The following is a 21,638-nucleotide window of genomic DNA, read 5'->3' on the forward strand; positions in this document are numbered from 1 at the left end:
CTCAATTACGGTAAGCAAAGAACCCCAATATCAGCTGAAATGCTCAGTCTCTAAAAACCACAAACACTTATTACATATTGTTAAGAAACGCAAAACCGTGAATCGTTTTCAAGACGACCAGAAAAAGTCTACAACTTATGTGAGAAAGAACAGCGCCAGGTTACCCAGGTGAGGAAGAGGGGAGAACAATAATCTAGAAACAATTTAGAGAGAAAGAAATAAAATTGTCGAGCATTATTTATTGTGGTAGTTTCACTTGCGATTAAGCTAAGTTTTAGAACAGTCAAGCTTCGGGTTAGAACGGAGTCTGCCAAGTTATCCTTATGTAAGTCCACAAGAGACTTGGAAGAGAGTACACGAGGAATCATAAGGTATTCTATTACAAATTCCTGACGGAAATGGGGAGGGAACACCCACAATTCAAGAATCCTACATGCATCTTGAAATGGTCCCCATGAATTAATCTAGTTCGTGTTAGCGATGGTTCTGGACAATTCAAATATGTTTATGGGGTTTCTCAGTATTTCGTTTGAAATTTTATACTGTCTATAATACACATATGGCTATCAACCTGCGAAGCAAGCATACCTATGACAGGATGTCCAGTGTGAAAATAGAGAAAAGCGGACGGAGGAGCACGCAATTGATGAAAATAAGTGGGTTCCTGGAAATCAGAACTTGCATACTATTCAGTTCTTACCACTGCAGCAAAATTCTGATCGTCAAGGGTGTCATAAAAATACCGAAGACAATTTGATGAAAAACTGTCCACCGTCTGAGTTCCATTTTGTGCAAAATTGCCCGAGTAACCCTCCAACTTCCATGACGACAAATGGAGCATTGTGAAATGTGGGCTATGTGGGTTTGTCTACGTGAGCCAGCCGCTGAGGACGTATGTAGTTGTACAAGACAGGTTAAAATATTTAAATCAAATTATGTAATTATTATTTCATCAATTTCTCACGGAAAATAATTACAGGTCACGGTCATCTGTTACAACATTCATATGTAGATAATATAATGATCTTGCTTATCTTTTGTACGAAGTGTTCAGGGCACTAAATTTAGGTTAAGTTCCACAACCAAATTTGATCTTTTGCTCTTGTTGGTAGACACACGAACAAACAGACAAAACGAACAATCAACACAAACTTTCTTGGAGAAAGGGAGCCCATGGTAGTGGGAAGAGGAGAGGGATGAGGTGACGTCAGTGCGACAGACGCGGGAAATGAGATGGGTATGAGGGTATATGAATTGGTACAGTCGTGTGGGTGTCGGAAATGAATGAGGTGCCAAGACGGAGAGAAAAAAGGGGACAGTCTGATGTCAACTTGTCAACTTAGGGGATGGCACAAAAACAGTGAAGCCATAAGACGGCTACACGTAGGGTAGGTGACAAATTACCGACAAGCATAAATCTGCTACAAAAAAAAGTTAACTGTCTAAAACCACCCAACAAGAGTAATTACCAAACATAATGAAATTATATTCTTTTTATGAAGTCCATTAACAGGAAAATGATGTTACGGTACTTTAATTTATGTCGCGCAGACTCAACAAGTGAATGAGACAAATGCTGAATAAAATCGAGTGCCTGAGGGTAACATTTCACCAAAGCCAGAGCACAACACAGTTAGGTGACCTTTCGTATTATCGAATCTGTCGACAACAAAAGACTGCAAAAAAGGTTCTGGATAACAATATAATGTCACCTCTCATTCGGATCCCTTAATCTCCATTTTTTTCCTCTCTTTCTCTTTCTCTTTTTACTCTTAAGAGAGAAGGAGACTAAAATATTCTTTTTTACTCTAAGGAGAAAGACAAAAATATAGCATTACACCTAAGCATGTAATTATATATATATATATATATATATATATATATATTATATATATATACATATATATATATATATAGGATATACCACTAGTTTGTGAATTTAGGGTATATATGTTGTTGGGCACCGTATACAATTCTATATCTTAATGGTACTCATACCAACTAAATAAATTCTAATCCCTAATGTTACTACTAGAGGCTCAAAGTGCAAAAGTTTGTACTGGCATAAAGGGAGCTACATGTTACTGAAGCTAGTTCATCTTTAGGGAGCTTTTTCATTTATAAAACATAAAATATCTCTGATTTCATTAGATCATACGACACTAAACACGAAAAGCAACAAAGTAAATATTGCCTTAGCCATGTTAAAGGACATCTGAATATCCATCCATAAGAGCAGAAGATAATAAAAAAAAGCAAGTAGCAAAATCAGTTAACAGTATGAAAAAAAAAACATCACTAAGAAACAAGATAACACACTTGTCATAATGCATTACCAGATACCTATATTGCTAAAGCCAACAGATCATATAAATAGGACTAACAAATGCTAATATAGATCAAATCTACAAATACGAATGCACAAAAACACAAGAAACATTGCTGCCATAATGCAGAACTTCTGAATATCCCAGTAAGCCTACGAAAATATGAAACCGACCGTTGGGCCTATCAAGAGGCTATAAACCGACAAACAATGCCTTCATCGGAGCCAATAAAGAGATACCGTGAAGAAAGATGAATGGTGAGGGCGGGTGGTACCACAGGAACAGGCCACGATATTTGAAGTTTTATAGCATCTTGACAAAACTTGACACAAAAGCCAATAGTTTTTTTTTCTCATTATCACCACAACTGAGTTCACAGCGATGATGTCATGCAAGTACTAAACACGTATCGCTTCAATACTGTCGCCAGTATTGGCTATTTGGTGCGACTTCTTCGACAAAGTCGTAACAACATAACAGATACCACGCTGGTGTGACAATTTCTTTCTCGACCCCGATTTAACGACAAAACTCTCTCCAACCTGAGCATACCAGCGGCAATTAAGGTGATAATAGAATTAAGAGCCAAACGGAGCCACTCCCTTTGGACAAGCAATGTGCGTTTCAATGTGATTCCTCTCATCTACTAACACCTTCCTAGCCATCCCCACCCCCACCCTCCATCCCAAAACATGAACATCCGCGCGCGCACACACAATATTCACATACTAAACACACACACACACACACTAAATAATATATATATATATATATATATATAAAGATAAATGCCACGAAGGAAAAATAAACGAAGGAGTCTGCGAGATCTTTCGACTTAAAAGTCCTTTACTGAAGCAGATACTGCTTCAGTAAAGGACTTTTAAGTGCTTCAGTAAAGGACTTTTAAGTCGAAAGATCTCGCAGACTCCTTCGTTTATTTTTCCTTCGGTCATTTATCTTTATTTATGGATTTATCACGTTCCTAACTTTCGTGATTCTGGGGATATATAATTATATATATATATAAATATATATAGATATATAGAGATATATATATAACATATATATATAATATATATATTCGCTGAAGTCTGTATACACACAACACACACATACAAACACATACATACATACACACACACACACACACACACACACATATATATATATATATATATATATATATATATATATATATATATATATATATATATATGTGTGTGTGTGGTGTGTGTGTGTGTGTGTATACAGGACTTCAGCAATATATTATATATATATGTGTGGTGTGTGTGTGTGTGTGTGTGTGTGTGTGTGTGTGTGTGTGTGTGTGTGTGGTGTATACAGGACTTCAGCAATAACGATAATGATAAATGGTCATAATATCATAACTCTAAGGAAATATATATATATATATATGTATATATATAAGCCTATAATCCTATACCCTTCCCGATTTACCGGGAATACAGTTCCACCATAATTAGCTATGAGCAGTATCATTACCGTTGTTGCTGGTCTCGCTGTATCATGGTGAATTACGTTATTATAAGTAGCATGCACACGGGCACTACCATTATTGTTGTTGTTACTATTTAACAAATGACAAAGGAAAAAAAAAAAAAAAAAAAGAAAAAAAAAAAAAAAAAAAAAAAACATTCTCCAAACTAGGCCGTGTCGGTGACACTCTTTGCCAAAAGGTCACAAGCCAATCAAAAGGCGTTAAATTCCATCATCCCAGCCAATGAGCTCATTCCGAGAGAGATATGTTAAGTGGCTCATCCCATGTGCATGTAGATTGCATGCTCGCCTTCTTCCCTCATCATTCAGCGTTGACTATAAATAGTCAAGAAAAAAAATACAAAAGGAACAAATAGCAATAAAATTTATACGAATTACAATAATCAAAACAAACTTTACTGTTTTCATGTCTCTGCAAAGCGTTATCTATAAAATAATATGGAAATATAAACTGAGCACATTGTCTGATAAATAGCCATGTGACGGAACAAATCGACTGAAACATACCAAAGAGGAGAGAGAGAGAGAGAGAGAGAGAGAGAGAGAGAGAGAGAGAGAGAGAGAGAGAGAGAGAGAGAGAGAGAGGGGGGGGGGGGGGTAACGAATACATCAAGATTGCTAAACATGCATTTCGTCAAATACTTGAAACATACCAATGACCGAGGAATAGAAAAGAGAAAATAATTACATGGAAAATAGACATATAAATGTTAAGGAATAGAAAAGAGAAAATAATTACATGGAAAATAGACATATAAATGTTAAGGAATAGAAAAGAGAAAATAATTACATGGAAAATAGACATATAAATGTTAAGGAATATCAAAGAGAAGAGAGAAAATGCTCATTCAGGCTACTTTCCACATAACAACCGTGGTGCATACCTTAGAAATCTTATATATATATATGAAATTCCTGTCTATCACCAACATAAAGTTTCGCCCGTTCTTCCAAGATCTATAAAGCGCATACCTATCTGTCCGGTATTATTAGTCTATATAAACAATTTTTTGCCCGCTCCGCTGACTTTTAAACGTCTTGAAGTTAAAGAAGGCATCAATCTGAACGCTTCTCTATTCTTTAAATTAATGGAAGTTAATGATCTCTTCGTTCTAAGTCAGTTAGTTATATAATACATCTATCTATCTATCCACTCTGGTTGGGGTGGGTCTCTCTCTCTCTCTCTCTCTCTCTCTCTCTCTCTCTCTCTCTCTCTCTCTCTTACTTTCACGGAGGACCTCTGTCTTTGCTTTACAAAGTATAAACGTTTGGAGAGAAATGGTTCTATTCTCTGTTCAACAGCCGACCAAGCCCATTAGTGGAAACATTACTGGTATCGAGATAACCGGGAAGATAGGGTACCAGCTAAATGAATACATCACACAATGGACTGCGTTATCAGTTTCCACGAATAATGACACCAAACAAAGACAAAAGTGCGACGCATACGTGAGACAGACATTTATATTTTCTCTTTTTACTGAAGTCACCCCTTTAGCGGGAACAGTTTGCCACTGATATCCCCATCTGCCATCATGCATAAATATACAAAACTGCAAAGACAGGTTCGAGTTCCCAAGGAAGACAATCAAAACAGGAAATAACCTTAAATATCAGGGCTTTGATGGAGCCATGTCAAACACCCGGCGTAGATAACACGTAACATGAACTCTAAAATATCAGAAAAATCATAAGCACATCTGAATGTCATTGGAGAGGAGGAGAGAGAGAGAGAGAGAGAGAGAGAGAGAGAGAGAGAGAGAGAGAGAGAGACTTCAACCAATAATCAGGTCAAATACGTTTCTGAAATATTTTCATACTGTACCAAAATGGGAAGCTGTTTACCCATTTAGCATAAAACAAATTCCTTTACTGAATCATTAGCGGTAAATTTTACACACACAAACCTACTAGACCGTCGACATTCTCATAGAACGCATACCACTAAATGTTATTAATTAAACCACTATTTGACTGGAAAGACTTGTGCCTACTACTACTACTACTACAAGCAATACTAAAGGTTCTCCACAGCCCTTAGTCTTTACCACACAGCTGCCAACCTCTTTAATAATATTTTTCTCGACTTTCATCCCTTCTTAAGAACAAATCCCTGTGAGGGTCTTAGTCATGTGACGGAGTGGTCGGGTTAAGCTTTCCATGGGCTAATAACAACAAATATAAAGAAGAACTGTTCCCGTAAACAGGTCAACGAGATTTGGTCACGAAAAAATGCCATAAAGAATATATACCTTCCATTCTCTCACCTTTGCTAATCGAGGTCATGAAGCCTAATCCACCACAGCATCTCTGATAAAGGGAAACAACTAAACAGTCCACAAAAGATAAAAATAGGACCTCCAGCTAAAAATCATTACAGCTACTTCCGTTCCAACTACCGCAACACAGGGTAAGAAAACTTAAGAGACAATGTAAACACACAGTAGGGAGTTATTATAAATGGGACATTCTAATTTGTTTGGCTCTAGACGCTGATCTGACAATAAGTAATTAGCCTACAAGTACACTGTAATGATACGTTGCGTATAATGTATTCTTTTCCATGTTTTTTTTTTTATTTCCAGATATTATGTTCTCCTTTCTGCGGCGAGATATTTCTCCGACTATAAGAGCTACATTTTAGCGTAAAATCACAACCCATCAACAAAATACCGTAACCTTAACCCATTACATTTGTTCAAAAACGAATTCTGAAAGCATATGTAATATATACATAGTATGTCTGATGGAATTTACACTATTTTAGAAGTATAATTGTACGCGTAACTCTTATATATATATATATATATATATATATATATATATATATATATATATATATATACTATATATATATATATGTATATATATATATGTATATTATATATATATATATATATATATATATATATATATGATATAATTATTATATATTAATTTATTATATAGATATATATATATATATCATATATATATATATATATATATATATGATATATATATGGTGTATATATATATATATATATATATATATATATATATATATATATTATACAATATAGCTATATCATAATGACATTAAAACCTAGTGTTTAGAAAATTTCTCCTCCCGTTAAACTTACAACAAACCTTAGTGGTCCGAGGCAAGCAGTAAAAGTAGGTTGTAAAATTTGATAACCTTCGCCCATTTCATCTGTCCTAGCTAAAATATATCTCTTCTCATAAGCAGCATCAGTACCTTTTCGAATCAAACCATTGCACCTTCATGGAAAATACCTAAATTATATCCGACCTGCGCAAATACCATTATGTCTGCTTTTTCTTAAAGGGGAAGGACACCCACAAACACGGAGGAAGATCATAATCAAGAATGCGCGAACGAAATCAAATCATCAGCATCTCATTCGTAGTGATGATTGGTCATCATGCTACGATCCATTTGCTACAACAAAGAAATTAATCTATAAGACACGAGCGATAATCAACTCCTTCGGCAATTTTGTGCGTGAATCAAGACGAAGTGAATTCCACCAACGGTCACCTACGGTAAGTTACCAAATTCGCGAGTATACATAAAAAGAGACACTGCAATGATAAAATTATACGTCTGAATTATGATTAGTTTTCTCATACTTATTTCAATTTTTATTTTAAGGTAAATGGCACATCCTTTTTCCAGGAAATGGAAATCCTTTCATTAAAATGATTTATATAAATGTCTAGGTAATCTTGCTTGAACTGGAAAAGCGTGAAAAAAAAATCAAAATCAACAAAGTAGTTCTTGTAAACCGGACGTATCCTGCCATAGTAACTATTTACCAAAGCCATCTTGTCCTTGCGAAAAACAGTTATTAAAAAAATGCACATACGTTTAAAAAATAGAATGACGTCATAAGAAAAAAAAATTGTAACAAAAAAGGATTTCTCTTTCACTAAGTCATCAACTCCTGAGAGTTAAAAATCGTTTCTGAACCTCCTCCGCTAAGTTGAAACCACTTGGCCTCCAAAATGAACCTGAAATTGCAGTGCCATTTGCAATCAATGCTTGAAGTGCCGGACCACTGAGAGAGAGAGAGAGAGAGAGAGAGAGAGAGAGAGAGAGATATCATCGCGCGCGCGCACAAAGAGGGCCAAGTAAGAAAAATGATAGACAGGCACAGCCTATATTATAGAAAAATCAACAAGAAAAAACAGACAGAATAAAATAAAGAGCGCTACATGGCCACAAAAAAGGCCAAATTTGACAGGAGGAGGAGGAGGAGGAGGAGGAGGTCGGAACTACACAACAGAAAGAACGACAAAGAAAAACTGTGGGAGGCTAAAGAACATAAACAAGGAACGGATGGTAGTCTGTCTTAATTAATGTCACCTAACATTCATTTTCTTAATTACACGATAATCCTACGGAGTCAGAGTGGACTTATGGGCCCCATACACTGAACAATTGCATGAACAATTTTCGTTATCGAGAGACACACTATTCAGACAGTAAGAACGATCTCCACACCGACTTCAGTCTGAAGAACCGTGCACAATAGCGTTATATTGCCAGACATACCCATACACTGAACGACCAGTGTATGACAGACAAAAGTCGCAAACCAGCCTTGTCCTGGCAGATTCCCGCTGAGATCGTTTAGACCACGAAACTCCGCCCACTTTTTCATTCAGACAAGCCCAAACACAATGTTTTTGCGAACGATACAGACAAATTTAGAGTATGGGGTCCCTCAAACATGGCTAATGCTGTTTCTAATCACGATAATAAAAATATATTGAAAAATCAGACAAAGGTCTATTTTCGAATTCAAGAACGTTAACATAAAAAGCCAAATATATACTGCTTTACATACTTAGCAATTGTGTCCATTTCTTTTTAAGAAAATGAATTAAGGGAAGCAAAGAAAGAGAAAACAAAAATCATTCAATAATAGTTCATCCCATCTAAACGGAAATATACCATTATAAAATGATTTACGGACAGAATGTGATGATAAACGCTGAAGTGACTAAATTGGTGTATACAAACAATTTTAAATAAAAATGCTACATACACATACATACATACATACACACACACACACACACACACACACACATATATATACCTATATAATATTATATAATATATATTAATATAATATAAATATATATATATATATTATATATATATAGATATAGATATGCACAGTACATGCATAAATATAATTTCTCCTCCAAAGAGCTTTATTGCCAATTAGCCCTTTCAATTATATTACATAAATGTAATACGATACTGTATATAATACGGGAAACTCTAGAACAGCGTGCGTAGCCTATGTACCTATACACATGATTACTACATCAACCTCACTTTCATTCGGACGCCGAGCTGCGTCTCTCCCGCCGAAGCTACACCGCAGCGTCATCTCGGGGGAGCATACCCCCGGGGAATATCATCAGACCCTATTGTTGCGAGAGGATCTTTATACAGATCCTTGGGATATTGATGAGAACCTCCTCCCTGAGGGAGAAGATGCATTTTACATGCATCCTCTTTTGCCTCACACTACAGCTTCCCCCCCTCACTCGCCCACCACCTCTGGAATGCAAGGGAAGCAGCGCGACGCCATGGCAAGATTCTTAACCTAAAATAGATGTCAAGTTTTAAGAGGACCTTCTCCTTGAAGAAATTACACACACACACACACACACATATATATATATATATATATATATATATATATATATATATATATATATAGATTATGAAATTATCAACTAAAAAATTCCCCTTCGGTAATTATATGAAAATATATCAATTCCGAGTTAGAGCGAATTTAGATATTAAAGATATATATATATATATATATATATATATATATATATATATATATAGATATATATAGATATATATATATATATATATATATATATATATATATATATACACACATACATATCGCAAGACTACCGTATCTACAAAATGAGATCAATCTATATCAGTATGAATGAGGCATCGATGCCCATAATCGCTGCGACGTAAGCTCACGTAATTACAGTATAATTCTTAATTTAGACACTATTATGATTTCTCGAAACACTAGTGTCTACATTATTTAAAATACTGTTATATGAATGAAGGGATCGCAACGTAATATCCAGTATGAAAGAAATCAAGGTGACATGAACACCACATATTTACAGGAGAAAAAACAACAAAAAGGAACTTTCAACGCATATAGGCTACATCAATTGTGATGTTATGCCACACTCTACGCCATACTGAGCTACCTTTGAATTAAAAAAACGCAAAAGCAAATATGGTAGTCTCCATGTTACAAAGGGTAGCGGATAATCGCGTATAATAAAGATTAATGTACTTCGTTACAGTTACAGTAATAATCACGGTAAAAAAAATCACCTAGAGCACAAGTTAAAATTTAATAAAGAAAAAAAAATCAAGATAGGATATTCCAGAACATAATGGTTTGTTCTCCGATCCGATAACAATCAAAGGAATCCAAACAAACTAAAAAAAATTAAAACGGTTCCGACATAGTCACAAGAGCATAAAACAAAGACTTCTTACGGTTCTTTGTATTCTGTATTTGTTTTGAGATTGCCAAAAGAACTTCACGCTCCGGAGATTTCCCCTAAAATTAAATCGAACGACAAGCAAATCATATCAAACGTAAATTATTTTTTTCCTGCATCGACCAAACGTCAAGATGGGCTTGGCTGCCCATCAGAAACCACGTCCCCTAATAAACATGGATTAAAGGACTTCTTATTCTTTTAAAACAAGACAGGTTAAAGAATTCAAGAAATAGGGAGAGAGGCAAAGAATTTCCTATTTTAAAAATTATTTGAATGAATAACTAATCGAGCCGGCTGAAATACACACTACTGTTTCAAAAATTTTAATAGCAGAAATAAGGTTAAAATTCATACCTAACCTTCAGTATCAAGTGGACTTCCAAGCTGCTTGTCTACATAGATTAATTTCTGATAATAAACCAACATATGTATATATAAATATACATATATATATATATATATATATATATATATATATATATATATATATATATATATGTATTTACCCTCATCGTTTTCTAAACTTATAGCAAAATGATAGAGTACTATTCGTATCTACATAGACCACAACTAAACATGCTAGACACGGTTGTCTATAATTCGATATAATTTTATCCGTGTTACCGTACGAACAAAAATTTCCAAATATAATCATGCTGTACTTGCCGAACACTGAACAACTGTCTCATCTTAATCCCAAGCAGCTATTAACACGTCTCATTTTAATCCCAAACAGCCATTAACTCTTTACTCGTGCCCAAATACCAGTACCAAGCCGACAAGTATTGGCCAGAAATTGATATCAAACCAATAACGTTATCAATTCCATAACTGACCCAAAATTGTTACTAACAAAGGTTGTATACCCTATGTCAACGTAAACTATAGGTAAAAAAACAGACTCTACACCGCACGCATTTCATACAGACCTCTTACCAGTAACAAAGCGAATCAAGTCAATGTTAATGTACAAACTTATTGGTAAACGACAGATTTATTTTTTGGGGGGTATGTGACGCCTACATACTAGAGTCCAGCGGTAGCAATAAAATATACATGAGCAGTCCTTTGCTTACTGCCTCTTCCAGTTTGGGTCGGTTTGAGGCTTCCTTCCGACAGAATTGATTACTTCCGCATAAAGAATGAAAGAGGAGAAAAGAAATAGGCAGCATACAAAACCACATTTCGTCAATACGGGTGTGACCTTTACCTTGATTCTGAGAGAAATTCTAGAACGCCATCCACCATTCACGTGCAATAAATCTTGAGTGCTCTCTATACTAGTGAAGAAGATAAGGCCGTTAATAAAGAAAATAAGGCTGTTAATATACAAATCCTTAACTGGATTTGTCTCATTCGCTTAAAATACAAGGAGCCGATAAATGGTATAGTCCGTTCAAAGTTAAATATTTTTTAATACACCCTCTGGAGTAAATACGGTTGCATATGGACACTCCACTCACAAGTATAGCCAACTATAAATCAGCATTATCAACACTGGACTTCTCCCTCTGCAATTACAACACATGAGTTCTCTTTCCGCCGCTACAACACATACGAGTTCTCAAAAGAAATTATTAAACAGGATACCGAAACACTATCAACTAAGTAGTGTTAACAAGTGGACAAAAAGTAGAGAAATAATTTAACAATTGTAGCTATACTTCATCTGGTGCAGTTCAATTTTTGGGGATTCCATCGGCAGCCAGGCACTAATGCTCTGCAGAGAACTTACAGCGAAAACGTAAGGTTGCGAAGAGTTCAGTTGAGAGTTTATCTCATATTACTACATTCTTCGGCAGTGTCAACCTCTTCACATTCAATCAAACCATAGAAAATTTGATTTCTAACCAAACCTACAATGCATCATCCCTAGCTGAAATAATCTTCCATCTATATGCACAGATATCTCAAGTCTGGAACTAGAAGTCTACCTCAGGGAGGATCAACCATCACAAGTAGCCGGTACACATTCATCGAGACTGAACCTCAAAATCAGTCACCAATCAACTTCGCCATTCAAACCAGACCTGTCGCTTCAAATCCATTCCAAAGTCATGACAGTCATCATATTTTCAAAGAACAGTCCAAATGGTGGACCTCTAATGGCAAAATAGCTTTAAGTAACATATCATCTTCCCCGAAGCAGATCCTGCCTGTCAAAGGTAATTAAGCCAAGGCTTCAAACACAAACTCCCCAGTTATATACAGCGAACATGCATGCCAACTCACACCTGGCAACACAGGTAGAATTAATCAGAACGGGCTTGTCAATCACGCAAGGCGTAGAGCTCCCTCCAAACTCTCCCTGTGAAGTAAGTCTAACATTAGTTATTACGCTCTCAGCGGAAATGAATTACAGCAACAATCTGCACATAAATAATTATTCAATAGTCAATCTAAATATCACTCCGAGTGAGGAATCCAGAAACCTAAACCAAACAATGCCTTCAATAAAGACAGTTTCTGGGCTTCGAAGAGAAATCGTCATCAACAGGCTAACTTCCAATGGAATCAGGAATAACACAAAGTGACCCACAATGGTTACACAAGTTACTATAACCTCCTTTGCAATGGATCCAAAATTGTTGGAAAGCTGCTCGTTTACGTCTACAGGTAATACATACATTTCCTTTTCACCCATATAATACGACTCAATGTGATATTAATTTAAAGTAACGATGGAAAACTGGCTAAAAAACAAGTAGTTTACCCAAGACACATGACATTCATAATAATTATTCAATTATTATACTGATAATAAAGCTTTCATGGCTAAGCAATTTTTAAAAATATTTTAATCTAATTAAACACAAAATTAACGAAAAGTGCGAAATGTCGCAAACAAAACAAAACTAGAGCAATGTGGGCACACCGAAATAAAAGAAGATTAGTGACGTCATAAACGCTCCCAACGACCACAGTTGACAGGTGCCATGTGATGACGTCACGACTCAATGCGTGTTGACGTCACGCAAAGCTCGCTACTTACACTGGGCAAGAAGGGGCCATGAAACAACGAAAAGTGCTTTATGAATCATCGTAGCCTAATTAATTTAACTACTTGATAATGCTATGGTCACTCCGGGTGTGGACGGGAAGTTAAATAAATGTAAAATTGGACAAATATACATCACTTTATGGTGTCCATTACCTCTAAGTTAAAGAACCACACACCCAAGTTAAAAAATGGCAGAACTGGCTACCGCTCAAATCAATTCAGTAACTTTGACAATGTTTGATTTCGTTACACTTGACAACGATGGTCAAAAACACAAACCATGATTACCACTGTGAAAATATACAGCAACCTTACATCAAAAGTAAATTGTTCTTGCCGGTAACTACAAATTGATATAATGATTCCCTGTGGTAGGGGTGTAAGAATACTACCACTGTAGGTCCTGCGTGTCGTAAAAGGCGACTAAAAGGACAGCTGCTGCCTTGCAGTCTTACTTTTTAGTAAAATGCTGGGCCCACTCCTATTAACTGTGGAAACTGCTGCCTTGCAGGTGGACTTTTTTTTAGTCAAAGGCGAGGCCCACCGCCAATAACTGTGGTTGATGGATGCAAGGGCATGCGGTCGTTAAAAGCCCTTTGCCAAACAGTAAACCATGCTTCATGTTGTATGGAATAAGCGCATCAGGCAACCGATCCCTTAATGTAGGGATAACGGTGGGAAAGAAGATAAATAGATATGATTACTTAGAATAACTCACATTTCTTCTACTATAAGATCAGATAATCACAACAGTGTAATACTTAGCAAGAGCAGCCAGCACCTAATTCACCACATGAAGGAGAAATTCGTGTACGATTTTGTTATTGTTTTATCCAGTGTTTTGAATTTTGGACCTGGCCCATTCCCACCCGCTTAAAAAAACGGGGGTTGCTGAGAAACGCCCAATACAACGGTAGAACCTTCCCAACAAATTAGTAATTCTTAAGTCTGTGATGGACAACAGCGGTCTGTCAATAGGCCTAGTAATAACGTATATAGACTACAGTACCCCGTTAACCCAGTACTTCGCATGATTCGAAAATATAAAAACCTAGCGACATGATACAGATAAGATGATGATAGCTTGTCACTTGATGCCTGCTACTCTTAGGATGGTCAATGCAAGGTTTTGGGGCACGCCACAGTAAAGTTTTAATCAGTTTACCCGTTTACAAATTTTCACTTAGGCCTATAGTCCCATTTCATGGGCATGGTCAGCTTTTACTAAACATTGAACAACTGCGGCATTCTATATATTATACTGATAAAAATAAGGGCCACTCCTTTGTTTTAGTCATATTCGAAGAGGATCTCAGACGAGAGAAACAGACTCCGATAGTCGGTCAAGGTCGATAGAATCACGGTTACTAAAGACACATGACCAGCAAGGAAACGTTCTCGACATCGTAGTAATGATTTAAACGGCCGGACTAAAATTATCATAAACTCAGGTTGTACAAAATTTGCTCGGCGTTGAATGCGTCATTGACCGAAAATAAAAGATTAAACACCTGAACAGGTTTGGAGACTTGAGTGTGCGGGGGTGAGGTGGGTAGGCAGAAGGAAGGTGGTCAAAGGTTGAATTATCAGCTGACAACGACGGCCCGATTATTAACGGAATAAGAACCTTCCTTCGATTGCTAATTTATTTTAATTTCGATAACCCCGTAACTTTTCAGCGCCTAATGAAAATGAATTCAGACTAACATCCAGGGTCCAGGAAGTCCATAAATATTCTTAATATGGGTCGATGTTGAGCAACCTCATGGCCCAATTGGTGGGAATTTGAGTGCGTCTCTTTCCAGAGTTCGGGCTCTTTGGGTGAGGAGTACGATCGCTGCCATGCAGGTGAACATACTGCTCATGGAATTACTTTAGCCTAACCTTGTTCTCTAGCAAAAGCAAGCGATAACCAATAGAATGGCCAATAATGCTGAAATATTTAGCATGTAACCTGGGGCGCTGATTTCAAAGTTTCATTATTCTCTTAATAAAACTTACCTCGGCGGTTGAAGGGACGAACCCTTACTGCCACTCGTATTTTATCCATGACAGATTTTTCTTCTGGCTTTAAGCACGTAAAACACTGTACATAAATGTGAAGTTACTCCATGATTACAATATATTTGGTTGTTTGCGTCTCACAGCACAATGTACGTCCACCCTTCTCACTAGTTCATCGCAAACTGACTGACTCACAACATCCGGGGATCTGCTCCGTCCCGTTCATTTACCACACCGTTTGCAGAGCGGATCGCAAACTCGGTGTTGGCCGATTCAAACTGTTCGAATCTCTTGATGACTTCGAATATTATCATTTCATCTAAATTTAAACAATACTGCATTAATTTCATGCATGTACATGAACAATAAATGGGATATATATAAAATTTCACTGATTATTAATAATAATAATAATTTTTGTAAGTCTATTTCAAAACCTTTAAATACAACATAACGTACAATAGAACATCGTACGTTCGGAATGATCAGCAGCTACCGCTCTCAGTTTTATGAACGCGGCAATGGGAACCACTCTTCTCTCGTCTCCTCACAGATGTCCCCGCCCCTTAGAAGAGTTTTCATATCTCGCCAGACGGATGTATGGAAAATTACAACTTTCTATCCAAATTGACTAGGAGACTGCGCGAATGTGCTTAAAGTCTCATTACGTTGAACAACTTCAAAAGGGTTTTAATAGTGCTTTATGGACAATCCCAGGATGAAACAAAACTCTTCGCATAAACTACCAACTTTCTAGAAACAGCCACGTTTTCTACGAAAGCTAACTGTTGATGAGTGACTGCTCTTAATCGAAAGTTGATGGACAGTCGGTGCCATCACCTGGGTCATTCATATGACCAAACCTCCATATCAATAAGGACAATAAAATTCACTTTGGAATTATTTCTATATATGCGTTCCAGGAATCATTTACATCCGAATAAAAGCACAGTACTACCGTAAATGAACACTCGCCGAAGCCATAAGAGTTTTGACGTCGCTTTGTGTTTCATGATAAGGACAGTTGATAAGGACGACACTCCAGTTAAAATCAAATAAATAGGATTATACAACTTTGATTTTAAAGACCGACGATGTTTTGGTCTTTCAGTCGTTCAATAGTGAACAATGCGTCGGATGCAAAGCTCGCCTAAATTGTCATAGGAATACGAAAAGGATTCGGACTAGACCTAAGTTTCTTAGGAGAGCAGTTATTATCATAATCACACGTACGTGAACAAATAAGCTAAATCAGCGTGAAATTTTCTCTGGTAATTGTTTCATAGTAGGTGTAAAAGGGTAGGGCTAGGCACATGCTTTATCTTTTATGTACTACAACTTTTCCTATTACTACAGTTTTAAACCTTTCTTCTGTTATTTTCTGTACTTAAAAACGTTCCTGTTTGCCTCTCTCTCTTTTTTTACATATAGCATTCCACTTTGTGGAACTTATTTATCAAGTTAATGAATTACAGATGAAAAAGTACTGTTGTCTTCGTCTGCTGCCCATACCCTAGAGATGCACATCAGGTCTCTTATACCCGGTTATAACAATATTTTTTAAGGCAAGAACCAGTGCGGTTCAAACGTAATCTCAGCCGATCAACCGAATAAATACTTATGCTCCCAGCGCCGTCTTAAGTGTCTATTTGTCTTAATTAACCTTATTTAACACATACATTGAGACATTTTGTTAAATTTCAGTAATAAGTAAGATCTCTAGATTATATTCAGGAAGATGTTTTGAACCATCGAAGACGTGCCATCATTAATTTGGCATTTTCAATTGCTTGCACTTCTGGAAAGCAAGAGTTGGGAGTTAACGAACCGAATTAACAATTGCCCTCATTTTGGTTGCACGAATACTTTTACCTCCTTTCCATTATCATATACTAACTTTTCTCGCTAGTTAATAGTTTTCCTTGAAGAAGCAGCTTCTGAGGTTAAAAACAATTCGTCACAGCCACATTTTTCTTGAAAGGGCTGAGTATAAAATAAAATGTCCACAATTTCAACTATTTCAGATGAGTACGCCGAGGGCTCATCAGCATCACTTCAAACCCATTGATATTGATGGTCATTCGACAACTTTAGGCTGATACTCCACTTGAGTCTGTGTTGGGCTCTTTGAAGAAGTGTGGTTCATATTGTCAAACGTTTCTGAATTGAATTTCTAATGGATCTTCTTAAGCGGTGCAGGTAACCAAAATGCCCTTTATAGCCTATGCTGGAGGAGAGAAAGAGACAATCTGACTCTTAGAAGAAGGAAGGTTATAATAGCTTGATAAACAGAAGCCGAAAGCAAAATTCAGAGGCTGGAACTGAAGGAAATAGAGAAAACGAATAAAAAGGCGTGGAAGTTTCTTCGGCTCAATCGAGTTTTCTGTACATCGTATAATAATTAGACCGAAAATAGATCTATCTTTCGGTGGTCTCGGTATAATGCTATATGAGCACGTAAGATCAAAACTATTTAGGCTGGAGGGCTGCAATTTGGGATGTTTGATGACTGGGGGTGTGGATGATCAACATACCAATTTGGAGCCCTCTAGCCTCAGTAGGTTTAAGAACTGAGGGCGGACAAAGTGTGGAGAGGCAGACAAAGCCGGCACAATTGTTTCCTTTTCAGAAAACTAAAAGGCGGTCAGGGAAAAGAGTAATTCGAAGTGATCACAAATTTCCACGAATGCTCTCATTAAGATTACTTAATATTTCGTCCGGTTTATAAAGGACTACTAACGCAATGGTGGCGATAGGTACTATAAGAAAAGTAGATTCAACTCAATCGTGCATCTGATGTCTAGGCCAGTTCCTTACGACGCTCCTGACTGGCTGTTGATAGCCAATCACAGAGCTGGAAACTCTAAGTCTCTCGAGAGAGTTCACATTGGCAGGATGTATGTTCCATCTCTCCTGAGGGATACGTCCTTCAAAGGTATCGCTCAGGAGAGATGAAACATACATCCTGCCTATGTAAACTCTCTCGAGAGACTGAGAGTTTCCAACCCTGTGACTGGCTTATCAACAGCCAATCAGGAGCGTCGTAAGGACTGGCCTAGACATCAGATGCACGGTTGAAGTGAATCTACTATACCTGTATATTACTTGACATGCAGTTGACCTGAGATACGAACTTCACAGTAGCCAAAGGCAAGAGAATTGTGGTCATCATTGTAGGAATAAATCTGTTCAAATGGCAGCGATGATTCTTTTCGCTTTTGTGAGATGCCAGAAAAGAGCCGTAGTAAGATGACATCAATCTGCCTAATAAGAAATTCACACTTTTTGCAGCTTTATTACTTCATACAGAAATATTAAATATCATATATATATATATATATATATATATATATATATAATATATATATATATATATGTATATATATATATATATATATATATATATATATATATGCATATACTATATATATGCGTGTGTAGTATATGTAATGTATGTAGACATATCTATTTATCAACCTATATATGAAAATATATCAATTCCGAGGTAGAGTGAATTGGATATTAAAGGACATTTGTAGCTCGATGTATGTATATGAATCACGGTGATGTGATAAAAATTCATATACATATATATATATATATATATATGTATATATATATACATATAAATAGTATATATATACTATATATATATATATATATATATATATATATATATATATATATATACAGGGTGGGCCAAAAGTAGCCTCACAATTACTTCATGAACTGTTTCTCATTCAAAGTACTCTTCAATAGAAAATTAATACTGTGCCATTAATACATGCTACTTATTTTTATCCTTTTCATGTCACTCATTCTTAAATAAGCCACTTATTCATGTCTGAAAAATTTTATGCGTTTAATAAATTATTTTTTATTCTGTTTTAACTGTGAGGCTACTTTTGGCCCACCCTGTATATGTGTGTGTGTGTGTGTGTGTGTGTAGATCAGTAAATCGCAGTAAGAAAGATCTCCTTAATTTCAGTTTAGATAAGCTTTACAATGCAAGTGATAACACAGACTCTACTATCTGGATCACTAAACACAAGAGCAAAATATTTAAATTGATTTAGTCATGCAATAATGACAGTGAAGGTCCCGGTAACTTAATACTACATTTCTTTTAATTTTAGTGTTCATTGTACCACGTTGCCAAATAATGACTTTACTAGATGCATTATTGCCTTATATTGATTCTGATTTTGACATATTCAATATGTAACTAATTTGTCACAAAAAACTTTAAAATAATAAAATTCTGTTAACAATGCCTTTATTATGTTTGATGATAAACTTTGTTAAAATACTATAGTTCTATATTAACTAAAACTATGTTCTATTTGGTAATCAACTTTATTGAAATACTAAAATTTTGATTTGACGATAATTACATCATTACAACCCTGCCATTGCCAGTTAATACTTACATTTTATGAAGCCGGATGATTACATTTTCATTCCTCAGAAGGCCGACTTGGGATATGAAAACATACACGTTATATAGATAACCTAATCCCTCTGAGAAGCAGAGATATGCAATTTGAAATTGTTTCAATGTATCTCAGATTACTTGAAGTTCCCGATAATAAAGACAATAATGACCCCCACAGAACAGGATTCCCTCTTGGATATCGATGCTAACGGTATATTTCCAAGTTAAGTTCATGGTGGAAGATAAGATTTAAATTTTGTAATACTAGGACTGCCTTCTTTTTGCCCTAGTGCACCATTCAATATGGAATGGAATGGAATAAAAACTTTAGGCCTAAGGCCAAGCGCTGCGACCCATAAGGTGGGTCAACACTGAAAGGGAAACCGTGAGCAGAAAGATTTTAAAGGTGTAACAGGAGGAAAATTTCGCGGTTGCACAATGAGGCAAGTGATAGGAGGGGGTGTAAAGTAAGATGGAAGAGAATATGAACGGAGGTACAGTAAAAGGAATGAAAGTGGTTGCAACTAGGGGCCGAAGGGCACTGCAAAGCCACTAATGGTTCTAACCTCCTACGGGAGTCATTCAATATGACTCAGGTAGTAATATTCGCCCTTTTCTAGACTCTCAATATTTCTATGGATAGTGAAGATTCTGTTTTAGTTAACTACTTGTAGTAAACGTACTAATTATAAATATCCAAAATTATTGCGTAGGAAACATGTAAGTACATTTAAACTTATGATGTTTAGTACTATCCATAAATATAACTAGAACGATAAGTTAGATTGTTAGACTAAGTTTCCAATATCTAGAATATACTAATCCTGTATTCTTAGATATGTCTGTTTTTATGTAAATATAAATATATCACTACCTTAACTATCAGTCAATCTATCTATCTATCTATCGATATATATATATATAATATATATATATATATATATATATATATATATATATATATATACATATATATCATTTTTTCATTATATATATGTATATATATATGAAGGTAGAAACCACAAAGGGAAGTGAAATAATGGAGTGCTGCAAGATTGTCATACATAATAAAATGAGTGTACAGGGAAGGGTCGTATAAATGACAGATACGGATTATAAAGGAGATAAGTACCTAGAATCCATCACACACCTGGAGAATTAGTAACTTCCCAAAAACACGGGTACAATTTAAAAGGTTTAAAACAAATTAAGTCCAACTGCTCAGAAACAGGGACAAGTCAATTAAAGGATTACACAGGGTAGCAACTTACCACATATAAATGTTTGGTAAAAAAATAAAATCCTTTTTTGCAAGGTACACTTACTCACAACAAATATATTAAACATACATATACAATGAAAATCTATAAGGCAAATAATTTGTATTTAAGTCTGTGATTGTATCTTTAAGGTCATTCTCAAATAGGTTACTTATAGAAGGGTCCAGATAAAACAGGCCCCAGCTAACATTAAAATTACAATTGGAAGCAAGTTGTATAATGGCAGATTCTAAAAGATTTTGTGACAAGACATCTTTTGATCTTGCAGTTCAGTAAGATCTTTTGATCTTACTGAACTGCTGATCCAATTTATCCAGTGGTCATTTTCACTTAAATGAACATTGCATTGGATGTTTACCCAATTTTAACAGAATATTTACTATACAGTTTAATTATTACTTCTAAATCTTTGCTAGATTGGTCGATATAAAAGGAGAGGCAGTCCAAACATGGAATTTATATATTATGTTGTTACTTTCCCTAGGGCCACTTTT

The 21,638-nt window shown here is 35.8% G+C and overlaps 1 protein-coding gene across 7 annotated transcripts in view; it reads right to left on the minus strand.

The window, feature by feature from the left end:
• The window catches only part of LOC135213590 (kinesin-like protein KIF13A), a 590,763-nt gene extending 575,155 nt beyond the window's left edge, over positions 1-15,608 (minus strand). For all 7 annotated transcript variants that reach the window (XM_064247592.1, XM_064247596.1, XM_064247595.1 and 4 more), the window contains exon 1: positions 15,427-15,608. In XM_064247592.1, coding sequence (XP_064103662.1) covers positions 15,427-15,475 — 49 coding nt within the window. In that variant the 5' untranslated portion in view covers positions 15,476-15,608. The remainder of the gene's footprint in view (positions 1-15,426) is intronic.
• Positions 15,609-21,638: the final 6,030 nt, after the last annotated feature.

This window comes from Macrobrachium nipponense, chromosome 43 (genome assembly GCF_015104395.2).
Source record: "Macrobrachium nipponense isolate FS-2020 chromosome 43, ASM1510439v2, whole genome shotgun sequence".
Lineage (NCBI taxonomy): Eukaryota > Metazoa > Arthropoda > Malacostraca > Decapoda > Palaemonidae > Macrobrachium > Macrobrachium nipponense.